At 36.1% G+C, this 19,788-nt stretch overlaps 1 protein-coding gene across 1 annotated transcript in view; it reads right to left on the bottom strand.

Annotated features, from left to right (window-relative positions):
- The window catches only part of SVEP1 (sushi, von Willebrand factor type A, EGF and pentraxin domain containing 1), a 153,353-nt gene extending 145,720 nt beyond the window's left edge, over window positions 1–7,633 (bottom strand). The window contains exons 1-2 of the mRNA XM_039870681.1: window positions 7,528–7,633; window positions 5,584–5,747 (exon numbers count right to left, since the gene is read on the bottom strand). Coding sequence (XP_039726615.1) covers window positions 5,584–5,658 — 75 coding nt within the window. The 5' untranslated portion in view covers window positions 5,659–5,747; window positions 7,528–7,633. The remainder of the gene's footprint in view (window positions 1–5,583; window positions 5,748–7,527) is intronic.
- Between the last annotated feature and the right edge of the window lie 12,155 nt (window positions 7,634–19,788).

Raw genomic sequence — 19,788 nt, forward strand, 5'->3', positions numbered from 1 at the left:
AAAATTGTCATGAATCTTTTCCCCGCGGAATACAGAGTGAGGAGTGAGGTGAGCAGCTATTCCACAAATAATATATATAATTAGACCTGCCCATGCTAAGTGCTAGGAAAGAGCTCTTAGATAGACTTGATCTTGGAGAGGCCAGCAAAGCTTTTTTTGAGGACTTGAAGTTTGTGCTGTAATCTGAAGAATGAGTAGGTCACCCTTTCTCCAGTCCCCCTTCCATGAGCTTGTGGCCTATTTCAACAGGTGAGACCCAGAGAGGTCTATTTTCTTGGCTTTGAATGGTATCTGGCACACAGCCACTTTGAAACACAAGTGGCACCTGAGAATGGTTGTTCCAAAACAGGATCCTAAAGGGAGTGGTGCAAGTACAAAGAAGGAGCACACTCTGCAGAAGAGGTGGGGTCCTTGGATAAAATATTTCCGCTAGGAGTCAGGAGTCCCATGTAGATCTGCCTCTGCAGTTATAGAAACCACCTGAACTGAGTCACTTCCAATCCTGGGCTTCGGTTGCTGCATCTATTTCATAATGGAATTCAATGGCCTCAAAGTTTCTTCTGTCTCTAATATCAGATGATTTAATTCCATCTATATTTAATGAAATACCTTCATTGAGAAATATCACAGTGGATTGGTTGAGATGTTAGGGCTCTAGAGTCAATTTGCGTGGAATGAAATCTTGGCTCTGCCATTCATTAGTTGTATGACTTTGATATTAGTTTGCTCATCTGTAAAATGGAATAATAGTAATAACATATTAAGGGTTATCGTGAGGATTTAATTATAAAAACAAAGTTCTTAGGACAGTGCTTAGAATAGAGCACATGCTCTATAAATGCTGGTTACTACAACTTTAATTGTGAATACTCTTTAAATCCTCATTTTTCTAACAGTATTTATTGACCATCTACTGTGCCAGAATGTTAGATACTGAGGACTTAAAGATAAGTAAGACTCAGTCACTTCCAGTCCTCCAGAAGTTCAAAGGATATAAGAAGAGAACATAGATTTGCAAACAAGTACAAAGCAGTAGAATGACTATAAGAATGGAGAAGGAGCAAGGTCTAAATCTTTCTGGGGAATGAGCAGGACCTCATTTGTGCTGAGACTTTAAAAAAAAGAAAGAAAGAAAGAAAGAAAGAGAAAGTTTGTCCAAATTTCATTTACTCTGTGTTATCGCAAACACATCATTAAGCACAAACGTTTCAGGACCTTTATGTGCCTGACACCATGGCAGCTACTATGTGTACTAGTTCATGTGTTCCCCATAAAAACCCAAGGAGGTAGACAATTGCTTTAGGATTCTTCGGTTGCAAACAATAGGCACCCAACTTCTCGTGTAAACAAAAAGGGATTTTTTGGCTCTCATAATTAAATTGGAGAAAGGGCAGGGGTGGACTGGTCTCAGAAAGGCTTGGAAAAGGAAATCAAGAATTACCTAGGTCTCTCCTTTTTCTCTTGCTTCTGCTTCTCCTTGCATGTTAGATTTAGTCTCTGTCTTCAGATTTATAATCTGAGAAGGAGCTCAAGTTAAAAAATTAACAAAAATCACCACTATCTCAAAAAACTCCACTAGAGCAGGCATGGGTTATATGCCTATCCCTTAACCCAGACTGTGGTTGAGGGGATGGGCCGTTATACTTGTCCTAACTTAGGTCACATGCTCACGGAGGCAGAGACACCCAGTCCCCTGGCCTCACCTTCTTGAACAGCAATAGAGTTCCTAATTTCTAGCTGGATGCAAAGTTGCCTGAAATAAAGACTACTATCTCAGCCACCCTTGCAGATGGATGTAGCCATGGACCTAGGTTCTGGGCAATGATATATAAGTGCTGGCAGCTTCCAGAAAACCTCTTTAAAAGACAGCTGATATCTTTTATCTGTAGTCTCTTTCTTTCATCCTTTCACTCCAATCTTTTTGCGTGGAAAATAAATATGTTGACAGAACTCTAGCAGCCATTTTGGACCATGAGAATGATGTTCACATTCTAGTGATGAATGAGTAATAAGCTGGAAAGAGCCCAAGTTCCTGCAGACTTCATAGGGTAAAATGACCATACTCATCTCAGATTGCCAATCTATCCCTTTTGTATTGAGTTTTTCTGTCACAATTCAGCTGGACTTGATCCTGACTAATAAACCCACACCTGTAGTCATGGAGGTTATCCTCTCAATATATGTCCTCAGGAATGCTATGCAGAAAAAGGAATTGCTCACTGCCTCCTAAAGTTGCCCCCAAAGGTGATGCACATCACTTTTGCTCCACTTCTTTGGCCAAAGAAGGTTGCATGGCCACGTCAAACTCCAAAGGGAGTAGGGAACTACAATCCTACCATATTCTCAGAAAGCAAAATCTAGAAATATTTGGCGAACAACACAAATAATTACCATAGTGAGTTACATGACAATGGAAAGACAGTCTAGTTCAAAGAGCAAAGTAGAGACAAAACCCCGGGAAGCTTAATCCGCCCTAAAATTTAGGAGGTTCCTATAAGAAAGACGCATAAATCAGTTTCTACAAGGACTTTCTGATCTTTAGTTTGGGACAGTAAGTTAATATTTACTATATAACCATGCTATATTTTATATAAAACCATGGTAAATTATGTAGCAGTGCCCGATTCTAGCAAGAGTTTGTAGTTGAGCAGCTGTGAGGATTAAATTAAATTCATCTTTTTTTTCATTTTTCATTCCAGCCCTTCTGGAATCTTTATCTTTTTTTGGCACAAAAAAACACCCAATTATATTAAAATATGGTTATCAAAATATTTTTAAAAACTAAATTTGTCATATAGTAATATATGTACTTCATGATCACATTAGATAACAGTTGATCATTTATCAACTGTTTTAGTAAATGCCTTATTTTAAAAGTAGTGATGAAAGTAACAATATTTTGAGATCTGTGCTATGGGGTTTAGGTGCATATAAAGTTCCTAAATAATTCTGAAACATGCCCTAGGGTTTAGAGCATGAGGTCAATATAACTGGCATGGTGTATTTCTAGTAAGATGAATAGTCAGGCCTATGTTAATTGTCCTCAGAGAAGTTTTGCCTGAATGTTAAGACTTCTGCTCCAGCCTTGACATGTTCCCCAGCACTGTCTAGTCTATCACACTCTCTAGTCTAAAGCAGTGACTCTCAGTGGGGTTGATTTTGCACCCCACACCCCATCCAGGGAACAATGGGCAATGTTTGGAGACCCTTGTTGGGGTGAGGTGCTACTGGCATCTAATGCAGAGGTCAGGAATGCAACTAAACATCCTATAATGTTTAGTGCTAGACAGCCCCCACAAAGAGGAACCATCCAGCCCAACCTGTCGGTAGTGCTGAGGTTCAAAAACCCTGGCCCATACACAATAAATAACAGACACGGAAAATGATAAACTTTTACCCTACCAAAAAAAATAAGATTGAGAAGTAGCCTAAAGGTACTGAAATGACAACATGGAGCCGAATTGAGAAAAAAACGACCTTGGCTTCATCTCTTGTAATAAAGACTTCTGTGGGGGGAAAAAAATGTGTACAGTTGTCTCCCTTTGTCTACGATTTCACTCTTTACGGTTTCAGTTACTCACAGTCGACCACAGTCCAAAAATACTAAATGGAAAATTCCAGAGACAAACAATTTGTGAGTTTTAAATTACACGCCATTCTGAGTAGCGTGATGAAATCTACACAGTCCTGCTCCGTCCCACCTGGGATGTAAATCATCCCTCTGTCCAGTGTCTGTCCCCATGGTGTATATGCTGCCCACTCGTTCATCGCTTAGTAGACATCTCGGTTATCAGATCTACTGTCACGATATCACAGTGCTTGTGCTCAAGTCACCCTTAGTTTATTTAATAATGGCCTCAAAGCACAAGAGTGGTGTTGCTGGCAATTCCGATATGCTAAAGAGAAGTCATAAAGTACTTCTTTTAAATAAAAAGTTATGTAGGGAAAAATAGTATGTACAGGGTTTAGTACTATCTGTGGTTTCAGGCATCAACTGGGGTCTTGGAATATATTCCTGGTGGATATGGGGGGACCCCTGTATTGGAGGGGTAGGGGGAGGGAGATGCATTACATTTTTTCTCCCACTTGCACCCTGATTCAGAGTCTCAGAGTTTGGCCAATCAGAATTTGAATTTCAATTCCAATCTATCCATTGAGACTGTGCTAGAGGACACCCACCCTCACCCTGCCCTTCGTTGCAACCATCTTCCTACATTAAAGCAGATTCTGTAAAATGACAGGACAAATTAGTGTTTGAGGAAGGATGGAAGGGGGGCTGAGGAAGAAAGCAGAGAATGGCGCTGGCAAAGATCCTTCTGAGAAATCAAGAATCAAGTCCAGCAATTGGGAGCAGAGGCAGAAAAGTTTTTGGTTTCCATGTGTGCTGAGAGTAGGGTTTATTTTGCTTTTAAATCTATATTGCAGTGTTTGTGAGGCACAGCAACAAGCAGTAGTGACAGGAGGAAGATGCCACTTGGTGACTATACTTTATATGAATATCTTTCTGTTGTGAATTTAACAAAGACATCCTCCATCGTGTACAGAGGTTGGGAAAACACACGACCCTGTGTGTTCCTTTAAGTAGAATTACCTGAAGATGGAGTTCATGGTGGAAAAGCCCTAGCAGTGAAATGGAATGCAATTAAAGAGCAATAAATATAAATAAATGTTGTAAATTCGGTCATAATATTAGATACAGATACATTTAAAAAATATACATCATTTTATGTAGTTTATCTCATTTAATCCTACCATAAATACTGAAATAAATATAATGGTTACTCCATTTTTACAGATGAAGGAATAGAGTTATATGAGGTGGCCATAAAGTCTGGAAATATAAATGTTTATTGCTGTTCTATTTACGTGCATGTTCAATGTGTTGTCTCTTGCTAGCACTGCAATCTCACAGTGAAGGTGGTACATGCACACATCATTTGTGTCAGTCCCTGCATCAGTATCTATGATGCACTCACTGCCTCGATAATTTGGCCTCTGATTTCCACTGAATAAACCTCAGAGTTAGTAATCGAGAGAATTCAGATCTGGCAGGCTACTCCACACAACCATGTCAGTCAACTGTTTTGGAAATGATCATCCAACTGGTCTCTCACCTTTCTGGCTTAATGGATGGTCTACCAGCCTGTTGGAACCACTCTTGGTACCCTTCCCTTACTCTGTCATATGCAGGCATTAATCAGTCACTTTTCATGGTCCAGCATAGAGTAGTCTTGATCATCTCCTTACCCCATATTGCATCTACTATTTGTTTGCTTCCTTTTTCATATAAAAAGACACCATCTTCAGAAAAGCAGGTGTTCTTACCCAGGAGATCTAAGTACCATGAGCACATATCTAAACAACACTTGGGATTATCTTTGGCTGAACTTGGCAGGACTTGCATCTCAAACTGGTGAAAGGCACATGGATTGAGAATCTTCCATGTGGTACTAAAAGGCACCCCCAATTTCTAGAATGCTTGGTGAGCTGACTTTCTTTGGGCTGGCAATTATATTAACAGTGACCATTTCCTTCACCTCTTCAGAAACATTCATCTACAAAGAAATGTGCCCCAAACAATACCTGTATCCTTGAATTTGTGAACCAACTTTCCATAGGTGCTATGGGAGATGCTATCTTTTCCAGAAGGACATTCATTGAAGAGTTCTTCAGATTCACTGTTAGGACCAGACTTTGTGTTCACTTACAGGTAGTAGCTCAATGTGTTCATCTTTCATCATCATAACCTGTAAAAAATATAATAGTATCATCTATGTTTCTAGATGAGCTTAATTTCATTTGTGATCTTGAACACTATACTAAAAAGAGATAATAATAGTCATAGTTTTAAAATGGTGTATCCTTTTGATTTTTATCCCTTTTCCTTCTCCCACAGTGTGTGAGATATGAAAGGACCAGTAAAGACAATCTCCTATTGACAAACTATACCACCACCACCCCATTTGGAGACAGCTATAGCTATAGTTACTTTACAAATTTTATTTTTAAAATTATCATATAGTAAAAATGACCTTTTGTCATTTTTTGTGTACAGGTCCATGAATTCAAACACACATACACATTCGTGTAACTACAACCACAATCAAGATACATCAAGTTCCATCACACTGAAGAACTCCCTGTAAAGTCACAGTCTCCCTTTACCCCTAACACCTGGCAACTCACTGATCTGTTGTCCATCACTACAGTTTTGTCTTTTTGAGAATGTCTTATAAATGGAATCATGGTACATAATTTTTAGAGTCTGGCTTTCTCATTCAGCCTAATAACTCTGAGGTTCATATAAGCCTGTGTACAGGTTTTTGTGTGAAGTTAAGTTTTTACTTACTTAGGATAAATACTGACAGATGGGATTACTAGACCATGTGGCAAAGTATGTTTAATTTTATAAGAAACTGCCAAAATGTTTTCCAGAGGCATGCATGTATCATTGTTCCTTCACGACAGAGTTCTAGCGGCTCTGCATCCATCCAGCACTTGATTGTGTGTGTGTGTGTATATGTGTATATACACATATATGTGTATATATGTAGTATACAGTTATATATAATTCTAGATTAATAGTACTCCTGTTTATCATCTCAAGTCTACTACTGAACCCACCCATTAAATATTTTACATTTAAGTTATTAGATTTTTCAGTTGTAAATTTTTCATTTGATTATATCTTTGTTAGAAAGAACCTATTTCATTTGTTTCAAGAGTGTTTATAGTTGCTTGTTGAAATATTTGTATGATAGTTGTTTTAAAGCTTTTGTGATATAGTTCTAATATCTATCATCTGGAATTGTCTTTTCCCATGCTATTTTTTTTTGGTACAACAAGTAACATTGAATTGTATCCTGAATATTTTGAATATTATGTTATGAGATCCTGGGTCTTGTTTAAATACTAAAGAAAGTGTGATATTTTTGTTCTAGCTGGCAGTTCAGGAGGTTCAGGTCACATGATCCAACCAGCCTCCCGTAGGCATTAATTCCAACGTCCATTCAGAACTCAAGTTTTTGCACCGCTATTAAGAATTTTTTTGTTTGTGAGCCCCCTAGTGGTCAATCTGGGACTGGATGTTGTTCTCTAATAGTTCAGTTATTTAGATCAAAGCATGCGTGAGCCGCCACAAGCCCTTTGCTTCCCAGGATCTCTTTATTACATTTCAGTTTTCTGAGGTTTCCTTTTTCAGTCCCCTGCCCAAAAAGCTGAGACTTCAGTTACTCTGGTCTCCTGCACCTTTCTGTGACTGTTTTTGCATTTGGGCCAAGGCAGGAGGACAGGGAGGTTTTGTCTCATCTTCCTGGATTTACAACTCTGCTGATAAGACAGGAAGGTTCTTCCTTCAAGTTTTGGCTCCTGCAAATTCTGTCACTTTATTTTTACAGCCTCTTCCATCACTGGTGCTGCCAAGACATTGCCAGAAGTTTAAAACAGAGGAAAAACAAGTATACGCTTTCTCACTCTTTAAGCGTGAACTTAAATGCCTCTTCTGGGGCTGTCTGCAACGATGCCTACCTTTGGGCTTCAGACTGTTGCATGGGATCCTGGAGGAGAAGAAAATGATAAGCTCACTTGCAGTTTAGTGGTCTGAATTCTGATCTTCTCCAAGTCACCAGCTACGATTAACTTTTCTGAGTCTTCAACTAGTAACTCCATTTGCCCTGTATAGATTTTGTAGCTGTATTCAATGGGAGAGACAGGGTAGAGTATACTTATTCCATTTTACTCAGAACTAGAATAATTTAAAAATACAATTTTATTTTCCTCCATTATTCTTTCAAGATTATCCGTTAAAGTTTTATGTTTAAGAAAGTTTTAGTAATTTACATTTTCTTAGGAAATTGTCCTTAATTTAAATGTAGATTTGAAAATTTTTTAACAAAAAATTTAAGTAGCATAAATTTCAATCATTATACCCTCCTTCATATCTATGGTGTTATTTCATTTCTTTCTAATGTTATATATTGGTAATTTTACTTTTTTCTTTCGTAAAGATTCTTTCCTTTAATCTATTTTGTCCTGCTTTTTAGAGAACCAACTCTTGAACTCTTTTCTGATACATTTATTTTTACTTTTTTTCCATTTATTTATACTTTTCTATAATTTCTTTTGTAGTTCCTTGCCTCGAATCCTTTGTTCATTTATTATGTTATTGAAATAAAGCTGTTACAGGTATAATTTTCCTGAGTATAGCTTTAGCTAATAATACTCATTTGTAGTATCATTATAATTTCTACATTATCTATAATTTAACTTTTATTTCCTCTTTGGCCCCAAAATTATTAAAGGCGGTGGTTTATTTTATTTTTTGTTATTATTTTAACTCAAGTGTTTGTTTGTATGTTTTGTTAACCTATTTTTAAATTAATTTTTAAGTTTACTTCATGGAGGTCAGAGAACAGGACTGTACATCTTCTGTTCTTATTGAAATTTCCTATGACCTAATATATGACATACAGTGAAACATACCATTAGATTTTGAGAAAATCTAAAATAAACATTTTTGATTGTAAGATAAAATTTTTCTATCTTATAAATCAACTTTATTTTATACATTAGCCAAATGCTCTATTCCATCTTTAATCTATTCCATCTGTTCAAGACTGAAAGTGTGTTAAAATCTGGTAAAGTTGTTCTTTGACCATTTATACTTTTATTTTTAAGGTTTGCTTTATAATTTTTTTGATACATTAAATTTTATGTATAAATGTTCATAATAGTTATATATTCTCTGTGGATAAAGCTCCACTTATTAAGAAAGTAACTTTATAACTTCAACATGATATTAGCCTTTATTTATTTAATATATTTCTCTTGAATTTTACTATATCAGGATGGGACTTCGGTTTTATTATCATTATAATTATTATTATTATAAGCATCACCATTAACATCACTATTTTCAATTTCCTTAATATTTCATTACTCAGTCTTTTTTACTCCCTTTTCAGTCTGTCTCTCTTTAAGATGCATTAGGAGTATATTAGATTTCTGACAGACTTAAGAGATAAATATAAATTAAATCATGAATAAACAAGAACATACAGATGACCGTTTATAAGATTATAGGGTAGGGAAGAATGTTTTAAGCATGCAGACAAAGAAACTATGAAGAGAAAAGAGAATTAATTTATTTGACCACATGGTAATTAACACTTTTATTCATCATAAAATATCATAAACAAATTAAAAGGAAAATGACAGAAAAAATTCTATTATCCTTGTATATAAAGCACTCTTGTAAGTCTATATTAGCAAGACAATTGAAAATATGAACAAAGAATAATGGGAAAGCAATTCACAAAAGAATAAATTCAGATGGACATCAAGCATAAGAAAAAACATTCAACCACATTTATAATTATGGAAATATGCATTATGACAAAAAACAAGAATTTTTTTTTTTTTTTTTGCATTTCACAGTGGCAAAAATTAATGAATATATATTCAGGACCAGAACTGACTAAGGCTGAACTGGCAGACACAAAGCACATGTGCTTCCATTCTTCTGTCCTTATTATGGTTAAACATTTCTAATTTATCTTAGCATTCTTCGCTGCTGGACCCAGACGCGGTCTTGCAGTCCTTCTCATCAAGGAGTACCAGGTCACTGCGACTAAGTAATCGATGCCGGTATTTCAGATGGAATCCATTTGCTATCTCTAAAGTTTAATGAAAGTGGAGCTATCCTACATAGTTAGCCTTGACAGCCTTATCCAATAATACAGTTGTTTAAAAGGTATGATGATGATCATATCCTTTAAACAGGAGTCCTTTCTACGGAGATAATCAGAGACAAGCACACATATTTATGTATGAGGCTGGAATTTATAGTACTAATTACAAAAGTGAAATGTTGGTAATATTGAAAACAATCTTAACATATAATAAGATATAATAATAACAACTAAATAAAGCATATTAAATGCATACAAAGAAAATTTACATGGTCATTATGCTTATGTTTTCAAAAAATTAATGCTTTAAAAATGCTCAATAATCCTTGTGTATATTTTTTTAAAAATGCACTAGAAAAAATTATGAAAGAAAGCATAACTATGTAATAATGTTTATCTTAGGGTAGAACAACTGCTATTGATGATTATTTTATTCATTATATTTTAAGCTACAGAATATGCCTTTGTATCTATACTAAGATAATGAAGAAGACGACCCACAAGCTGGACCCAGGCACCTGGAGGCTCCTCGCTCTCTCTCCTGTTCTTGGAATGTATGCTCTGCCCACTGTTCCCATAGTGGGAACCATTTTCAAGGATGCAGCCTTGAGACAGCTATGTGTTGTGGAGGCTGCCTGGACAGTATACGTGACTGAGCTCCATTAAAGCCTCTATGTGAACTTTTAAGTTTCTGGCAGGCAGGTGCAGAGATTTACGTGTCTTGCAACCACCCAACACAAGCCTCTTATGTAAGTTCCCTTCCTTATTAAACCTGCCACCTACCAATCTGGAGTGGTCTGCCTCTTCCTGTGGTCTCTCTTTGCCCTCCATGTATGAGGGCCAGTTTCGGATTTCACCTGGGAAGTTCCTGAGTTTGTGAACCAACAAGATAGATATTATGACATACATATATATCGGAAGTAAGTTATGGTTAAACAATTTAATATTATCACCTCCTAAAATATCTACTATACTATATATAATATAAAGGTGTTTTTCAAATTCTGGCTTTATGTAAGTAATGGCTTCCAGTGATCTAGTGTTGTGTACAAACCACCTTAAAACTTAATGACTTAAAACAATAATTTAGTATTACCTTTGATGATTTTGTGAGTTCACTGGGATCGATTGACTAGGTCTCATTTGGTTCTCATGTGATTGCAATTAGTCAGAGGCTGTGCTGGAGTCACCTAGAGGCCTAAATGAGCAAGATGTCTAAAATGGCTTCTTCACTGACATGTATGAAACTCAGTGCATCTCCATGTGGTTCTGTCTAAGAGAATAGCCCAGACTTTAATCTGGCGGCTTACAGCTCTAAGAGGCAGGAAGCAAAAGCTGCTGGATCTGTTAAGAGTGATGACTTGAAATGGCATGGCATCACTTCTACCATATTCTAATGGTCAAAGCAGAGACAAAGCCCATCTAGATTCAAGAAAAATAGACTCTACCTCTTTATAGAGAGTACCAAGATCACACTGTAGAAGATGATATCGAATAAAAAATATTATTGTGGACCTCTTTGGAAAATATACTCTACCATTCAGTATTAGAAGCAAGTCTATCACTTTTAGGAAGTTCCTACTTGTCCTTCAACTTGCCAGCCTTATGCCCAAGGATTCTAATTTTTCAAAGAACTCTAATGGACTCAATAGGTCTTAAGCCGATATAAAAACTAAAAATAGGAATGTCTTTCTTCTTTCACTACTTGATAAAGGCCTAATTTGAAGTAGTTTAATTTATCCCTTATGGAATGTGATTTGATCTCAGACTAACAATGTTTGCAAACTCGAACAATTTAAAATGAAGTAACATACTCCACTAACTTCTGTTCATCCTGTTAATTTCTGCTTTGTTTTCCTCCAGCCAGATGTTTCTTATACTTACTTTGCCTAACAATATTCAGACTAGGAAACCATTCTAGCATTAAAATGATGCACCAAACATACCCACATTTATTTTCCATATCCTTGGCTCTTTCTAGATCTGCCTTCCATTTTTCAACATCCTTAATTGCTATTGAACCCAGATGGAATTTATGTTTGCCAGGAAAGAAAGAAAACAAAACAAAACATGTGACAGTATTTTATACTCTTCAATGTTATATGGAAAAGGTCTGAAGATATAATATGCTCTTAAAAATCATGCACACGAAGCATTTGGTTCAAAAAGTGTGGTAGACAACTTCTGGGATGGCCCTAATGATCCCTGGCTTCTGATATTCATGCCCTTTTGGAATTATTTTCCCTCGAATGTGGGTTGGCCTTAATGTCTAACTTCCAACAAATAACATACAGCAAAAGTGTTGGGATGTCACTTTCAAAATTAAGTTACATAAAGACTGTTTTCCATTTAACACACTCTCTCCCTCTCTTGCTCTGAGGAAAGCCAGTTGTCATGTTGTGAGATGTCCCAAGAAGAGGCCCACAGGGCAAGGATCTGATGTCTCTGGCCCGCAGCCAACAAGGACCTGCAGCCTGTCAACAGCTATGTAGTGAGCTTCAAAGCAGAACTTCTGAAACCGTCAGTAGCCATATGAATGTGCTTGGAAGTAGACCTTCCCACTGTCAAGCCTTGAGATGACTGCATCCCTGGGCAACACCATGACTGTAACCTTGTGAGATGCTCTGAGCCTGAAAACCCAGCTTAGTAACTCCTGGAATCCTGAACCATAGAAAATGTCGGATACTAAATGGTTATTGTGTCCAACTACTAAGTTTTAGGGTAATTTGCCCTGGCAGTGGCAATGTGGGTACCTAAAACCCATAGAGAAAGCTCAAATGACAGAAAGGGCTTTGGAAGCTGAACTTATGTTAGAATTGCCATGCACAGAAGGAGAGACAGTCCTTGTGGTCTAAATTTAACTGGCTTGATTGCCTGCTAAAACAAAACTAAACTAAACAAAAAAATTGACATCTCTAGGGAATTTTAAAAGGACCTGGAATCTCACAATGTAATATTCAAAATGTCCAGGATACAATTCAAAATTACTTCAAAAAGAAAGGAAGAAAAGAAAAATCTGATCATTTTTCACCGAGATCATCAACAAAAGCAAACCCTAAGATGGCCTAGACATTTGAGTTATCAGACAAAGATATTAAAACAGCTATTATAAACATGTTACAATAGGTAAAGATGAGAACTTTATAAGATATAGAAACGTATAGAAAGGTAGAAGTTTTGAGCAGAGAAACTGTAAAAATTAACTAAATGGAACTTAAAAAACTGAAAAATGCAATATCTGAGATTTTAAAAAATTACTAGATGGGCTCAATGGCAGAAGGGGATGACAGAAAAAATATTCAGGAGTAAATTTGAAAATAGATAAATTGAAATGATCCTATCTGAAGGACAGAGAACAAAAAAATTGGAAAAACAGGGAACAAAGTCTCTAGCATCATGAGATAATATCAAAGTTCTAACATTTGTGTCATTGGAGTCCCATGGGGAAATGCATTAGTGAAAAAATATATATTTTTTCATATATATATTTCTTATTTTATATATATACATAGAGAGAGAGAGAGAGAGAGAGAGAGAGAACATAACAAGTGGATACTTCTTAAATTTAGTAAAAGACATAAATTTGCGGATTCAATAAGTTTTGAGAATTCTACATTGGATAAACTCAACGGAAACTGTGCCCAGATACATTATCGAAGATTAAAATGCATATTATATTGAAATATATATATATCAGTCAGAGACATATGAAACAGTACCTACAGGGAAACAACACTGAATGACCAAAGATTTCTCATCAAAAACCATGGAGGCCAAATATAGTGAAATAACAATTTTCAAGTGCTGAACAAAATTGTAAACCCAAAATTCTATATCGAATGGCATGTCCTTCAGGAATGCTGACAAAATAAAGAAATTTCCAGCTGATGGAAGACTAGAAGAACTAGGAACCAGCAGAGCTACTCTAAAAGAAATGCTAAAGGCAGCTCTTAAAGGGGGAGAAAAATGATATCAGAGGGAATGCCAGAAATAAAAGAGCAACAGAAATGGTAAAAATCAAGGTAAATATGATAGACTCCTTTTTTTCTTTTAAGTTTTTTAAAATATAACTGTAAAATGCAAAAATTATAACATTGCCTGGTGTAGTTTTCAATATGAGTATATGAATATATAGTTGTAATATATATTGTAATATATACAACATAAAGAAGAGAGTATAAAGGGATCTATGTGGATGTAAGGCTTCTTTCTACATTTTCACATGTTCCAATTAAACAACAGAGTGTTGGATTGGATTTTTAAAAGGACTCAATTATATGTTGACCACAGTAAATCCACTTTAAATATGAAAAGATAGATAAAAGTAAAAGAAAGGCAAAGGATATATCATGAAAATACCAAGCAAAAGAATATTGCAGAGGCTTTATTAATCTCAGAGAGAGTAGGCATTAGAACAAGGAAATGTTATCAGGGATGATGATGGACAGGAAATTAGTTATTCAATATTGATAAAGGGGTTAATTCTCCAAGAAGACATAACAATCCTAAATGTGTATGCTCCTGACAACGGACCTCAAATAACATGGAGCAGAAACTGATAGAACTAAAAGAAGAAATTGACAAATTAACAAATACAATTGGAGATGTCTGTACTCAGCAAGGATATAGAAGACTTAAACACTAGCTGCCATTTATAGAACATTCCATCTAACAGCAGCAGAATACACATCCTTTTTAAGTGCTAAGAACATTCTCCAAGATAGATCATATCCTGGGCCATTAAATAAGCCTTAATCAGTATATAAGAATTGAAATAATACAAAGTATGTGCTTACTATAATGGAATTAAACTAGAAATCGAGAACAGAAAGACATCCGGGAAAATCTCAAAACATTTGGAAATTAAACAACCTATAGCCAAAGGAGGGGAAAAAATCTCAACAGTAATTAGAAAATATTTTAACTGAATGAAAATGAAAATACAATGTATCATAATTTATGCAATGTGGCTAAAGCAGTACTTAGACATTCACAGCATTAAAAGTTTATACTGAAAAAGAAGAAAGGTCTTAAGCTGATTATCTAACCTCATATTTAGAAACTAATGAAGAACAAATTAAACCCAAAACAAGCAGAAGGAAAGAAATAATGTATGCATTGTTAGAGGAGTATACTCCCTAAATAAGTGAAAAGAAATAAGTAGAAAACAGAAAAACAATAGAGCAAATCAGTGAAAGCAAAGAGTGGTTCTCTGATTAAAATTCTAGCCAGACAGACCATGGGGGGAAAAAGATGCAAATTGCCAACTTCAGAAGTGAAAGGGGACCTACCACCACAGACCTCACAGACAGTACAGGAACAATAAAGAAATACTACAAACAACTCCACCACACAAATTCAACAACTTAGATGAGATGTCTCAGTTCCCTGAAATCTATAAACTACCAAAAGTCACCCCAAACCAAAATTTTGGTGCCTAGAGAGGATTTATCTGAGGAGGCTCTCCAGGCTTTATTCAGGACCATTGCCTGCTCTCATGAACTGTTTCTCCAGCCTCAGGATGATATCCTATCTCCAGAGCTCCAGCTCCTATCAAAGCTTAGTCCCTAATTTGGGCCATTGATTCTTTGGCCTACCCTTTTCCCTATAGGTCTACCCTTTTCTCTATAAACCTCCAAATCCACCCCTCTCCCCTTCCCTGACAATCTTGATTGAGAAGAGAATTGATAATCTTTAGGAACCTTGGATGGCTTAGGCTTCTGCAGAAAAACTTTGAAGAATGTTCAGTTAGTCTCTATTTCCAGGATCCCCTCTTCCCCACTGCCCTCTGCCAAAACTTTCTCATCAGCTACTGTGTACTATGTATTCACGCACATTCAGGAAGGTTCAAAGCACTTGCCTTCTGCTCTCTACATGGTCAAGCCCTCAATCAAGGGCCTGTCTTCATCTAGCAACATTATTCCCCAAATCAACCGGTTTGCAGTAGCAGGTGGCTTATCTTATAAGCTTTCTTCCCTGCTTTAAAGGACAAAAAGAGTCCTCAGAGGAACTAACTTCCTTGCCTAAATAACGGTGGCAAAGTTAGGACATTAAACTGACATCTGCTATAGCTCTCCCTTCTAATTTGAGGAAGAACCTAATGTGTTTTATAGAGTCTTTGTCTGCAGATTCTGGTTTATGGATTAACATCTATGGTCCCCCGTCTCTTGTCAGTTTTCCAGTTATAAGATGGAAAATACATATACCAAAAACATCGTTCTCATCTCTGTCTGAAACTGATTAAGTAGTTTTAACTACTCTCTTATACTTTTGGAGTAATGTCCCCAAACTAATACTGCCTGTAAGGGACAAATACATACTCCCAGGCAGCATTTGCCAGTACCTTGAGAAGCATGACAAAGTGCATTCCTGGTAATATTTTGAAAGAATACAAAAGCAATGGAGTGTGCAATAGATTCACTAGTTCAGTCAAAAAAATTACAATGTTTTCACCTCCCAAGGGCCACCCCCACAATTAATATGGATTTCTTTAAACCACCAGAACTGGGCCTTATTCCTCTCCCACACTCTCCCATCCCAGACCTCCCCTACGACTTATGACCAGAGGATATGGTGTTTGTGGTCCCTCCCAAACTGGAATTCTCCTCTTAGTTACACATTGGCTACTAGTTTCTCACTAAAGTGCTCCACGGCTTTGTAGAAACATGTAAATGCTAGCCCCAGCACTTCTCTGAACTGAGCCCTTACCCTTGTCTTTCTTTTTTTTTCTTTCAGAACCAGAATCTACGGCATGTACTAACCTGGCTTCTCTAAGAAAACATAACTCTTACTCTCTTCTTTCCTGTCTGTCAGCGGCTCGCGGGCATGCCCACCACTGCCTCATTCACAGAATCACCTCTTTGCGCTCTTCCCTCTCTCCACCCAGGTATTTTCATTTTCGTTCTCGTTGTCCTTTCTAAATCCTTAAAAGTGTTAAATTTAGGGCTTGGTTTTCACTTGGAAATATTTCCCACATTTGTGTCACAAATGTCACCAGAGGATTAACAGTAGATTAAGTGAACAAAAAGACAGTATGAGGTGAAGAATGAAAAAACTCTCCTATAATATATAAGTCAAAATGCCGGTCAATGACGATTTTCTGATAGCCATAATGTCATCCAATAATGGACGGTAATTCTGAGAACTGTAGCCAGTTTGAGCACAGAGATACTGCAGAGATATTGCAAGGTCAGTTCCAGATCACCTCCATAAAGCAAGCATCACAAAAAAGCAGGTCATTATCTTTCTGCTGGTGGAAGGTCTTCACTTCAGTTTGTACAAACTGCAACATGTCAGTCACCGTAAAGCAAAGCACAATAAAACAAGGTATGTTTGTAATCAATAAAAGAAACTTGCATAGTCTTGCTCCTTTAGAACACTTAATTTCAAATTTGAATCACCTGGGGGAATTTATAAAACACTGAAATGTGAGTCCACCCACAAAGACTCTGATTTAACTTGAATAAGTTGCAACCTGGGCATCAAAAGTTTTTGAAGTTCCCCAGGCTCGATTGTTGTAACAAAGTGACTCTCTTTTTGCAGCAAACTTTGGCATGATCAGAATCACCAGGAGAGTTTGATGAAACCTCGATGGCTGGAGTTTCTGAATTAATAGATGCAGATGGGGACCGAAAATTTCCATTTCTAACAAATTTCCACTTTCATGTGCATATGATTCTGTTCAAAGGCAGAGACACTTCAGTAGCTATGGAATTGAACTTGAGATTCTACATTTCTAATAAGTTCTCAGGTAACACCAATGCTTCTGATCCATAGATCGCACTTCATACAGCAAAAGATCACAGCACAGGAAGTCAATTATTAAGAATAGGATATTCATTAAATAAATACGATTTTGTGAAAATAGTGAGAAAAAAATTTAATACCAATGTGAAGAATGTTTTCAACTGTAGTTTCAATATCACTACACAGATACATAACAAAATTCCATGATCTTTGAGAAATCACCAAAAGTTTGGCTTAGGAAACATTAATATTTTTCTCAAAATATTTGGGTTTTGGAGATACAATGTGCTTTTTACAAAAATACTTATGAAATACTATGTATTAAATTTGTTTTCCTTTCTATTTTTCTTCTGACAACATATTACAACTAACTTGCAATTCAAAAGAAAAATTTTAAAAGCTTATATTTAAGCAGTTCCAAGTGAACATCACAGATGTCAAATGATCAAACTAAAATATTAATAGATGTAGATGACTCAGATATTTCATTGACTTACTGTCTTTTGTTTTGATGTGATTTTCTTCCATATTAAAAATAAAATCTTTTAGTACCATCTGCTCCTATAACACTTTGGCATGCTTAAAAAATTTTATTTCCAAATTCTGCAGTTTTGAAATACCTCCATGAAAGTTTCTTAAAGAAAATAAATTGGAAAAAGAATTTCCATTCCTCCTAGCTTGTTTCTTAACAAACAGCAGACAGAATACTCAAGAAACACAGCACTGCATAAATGTTTTGTTATAATCAGATATTTTCCTTCTGATTTTCCCTCTGACCCTACGGCTATATTGTGCCTGAGGGAACAATATTTTATGCTATGTGCATAAACTGTGCAATAATTAATTTTCCTTTAAAATATGTAGATCTGATTTTAAACTATAAAAAGTGATGAATTTCCATGTAGTCTCATCCATTTTTGTGGATAAATATTTATCAAATATTTATGACTAGATTACCACAATAAATTCTCCAAAGGAGTTTGATAGACTGAAGCAATAATGACAGTAAAAGAAATCCAATATTGTAAATATTCTTCCTCTATGAAATTGAAGCATATGTTTACATATATATCAGGTTTTCCAATTTTGACAACAGTAATGGGGGGTTAAGTGGTTCACTTTTTCAGTGTGTTCAACTCCAAGTATAATATTGATTCAGAAATATAAATAAGTGCTATTAAGATAGTGATACTGAAATTATGGTAGAAGAAATAGCCATAGGACAATATTTCCTCAGGGAAGTCCAAATATGGGTTTTAAATTGTTTACATATATACTTACCCTTTCAGTCATTATTTAATATACATCAGATACCTGCTGTGTCTAGATTTTATTAGTTTCTGTAATGAATCAATAATTTTCTTAATATTTTGAAATAAAACTTATCCATCATCTTATAGATGTAACTGGACTCCCTTTCTACAGTATTTTCTATTCTAATTTATTTTCCACATACTAACCAGAATTAACTTTGTAAAGTTAAAATTATCTTACATTCTAAAGTTAAAACTCTCTCGGATGGCTCACAAAGACCTCTTTGGTTTCACTCTTGCTCATCACTCTGGCCTTGTTGGTCTGCGTCGCTCTCCAGCCATAGTGACTTACTAAGCGTTCACCAAAGAAGTCAGGTCTTTCTTTGCATGCTGTTTCCATTACCCGAATGCTTTTTCTCCTCTCCTTGTCCGACTTTTTTCCCTTGCTCTCTAGTTTCTGGCCTAAACATCTCCTAGGCTAAAACTTCTCTAAGGAATAAAGCCTGATCAGGTGTGAGCCTCTTATGCAGTCATATGCTCTACCCCTGAGCTATGCCTCCCGGGTGAGCCTCTTATGAACCAAATAACACTCTGTGCTTTTCACCTTGCAGCACTCAACACAGCAAGTGATTTACTTGTCTGCCTCTCCTACTAAATTGTGTGCCCCTCAAGGACAGATTATATGCCTTGTTTGCTCTGGAAATCTCATTATGTGCCATGCGCCTTGGCACATCTTGGTGACAATTTGTCGAATGAATAAGTGGAAAACTGAACAATGCATTCTTCTCATTTATTTTGGTGAGGTCATTTTATAGTGGCAAGCGTGTGAGGTAAGGAAAATTATTCTTAGCCTCACTACTCGACAACATGGATTGCAATATTTGAGGGGAAATGCACACACATATTCTTTTTTTTCACACATTTTAATTCTAATTTATCATTAAAATGTTTTGTATTGAAATCAGTAATGGCATAATCTTTCCTATTGAGAAGATTAAGTGGCTTACTCTTGCTTTGATGTATTATGATGGATCAAAATATAAGGTATCTCCAAACTCAACCTAAAAAAATTTTTTTTTTTGAAAACAGGGTAGGAAGTA

The sequence above is a fragment of the Pteropus medius genome, unplaced genomic scaffold, assembly GCF_902729225.1.
Source record: "Pteropus medius unplaced genomic scaffold, Ma_sr-lr_union100, whole genome shotgun sequence".
Taxonomy (NCBI): Eukaryota; Metazoa; Chordata; class Mammalia; order Chiroptera; family Pteropodidae; genus Pteropus; species Pteropus medius.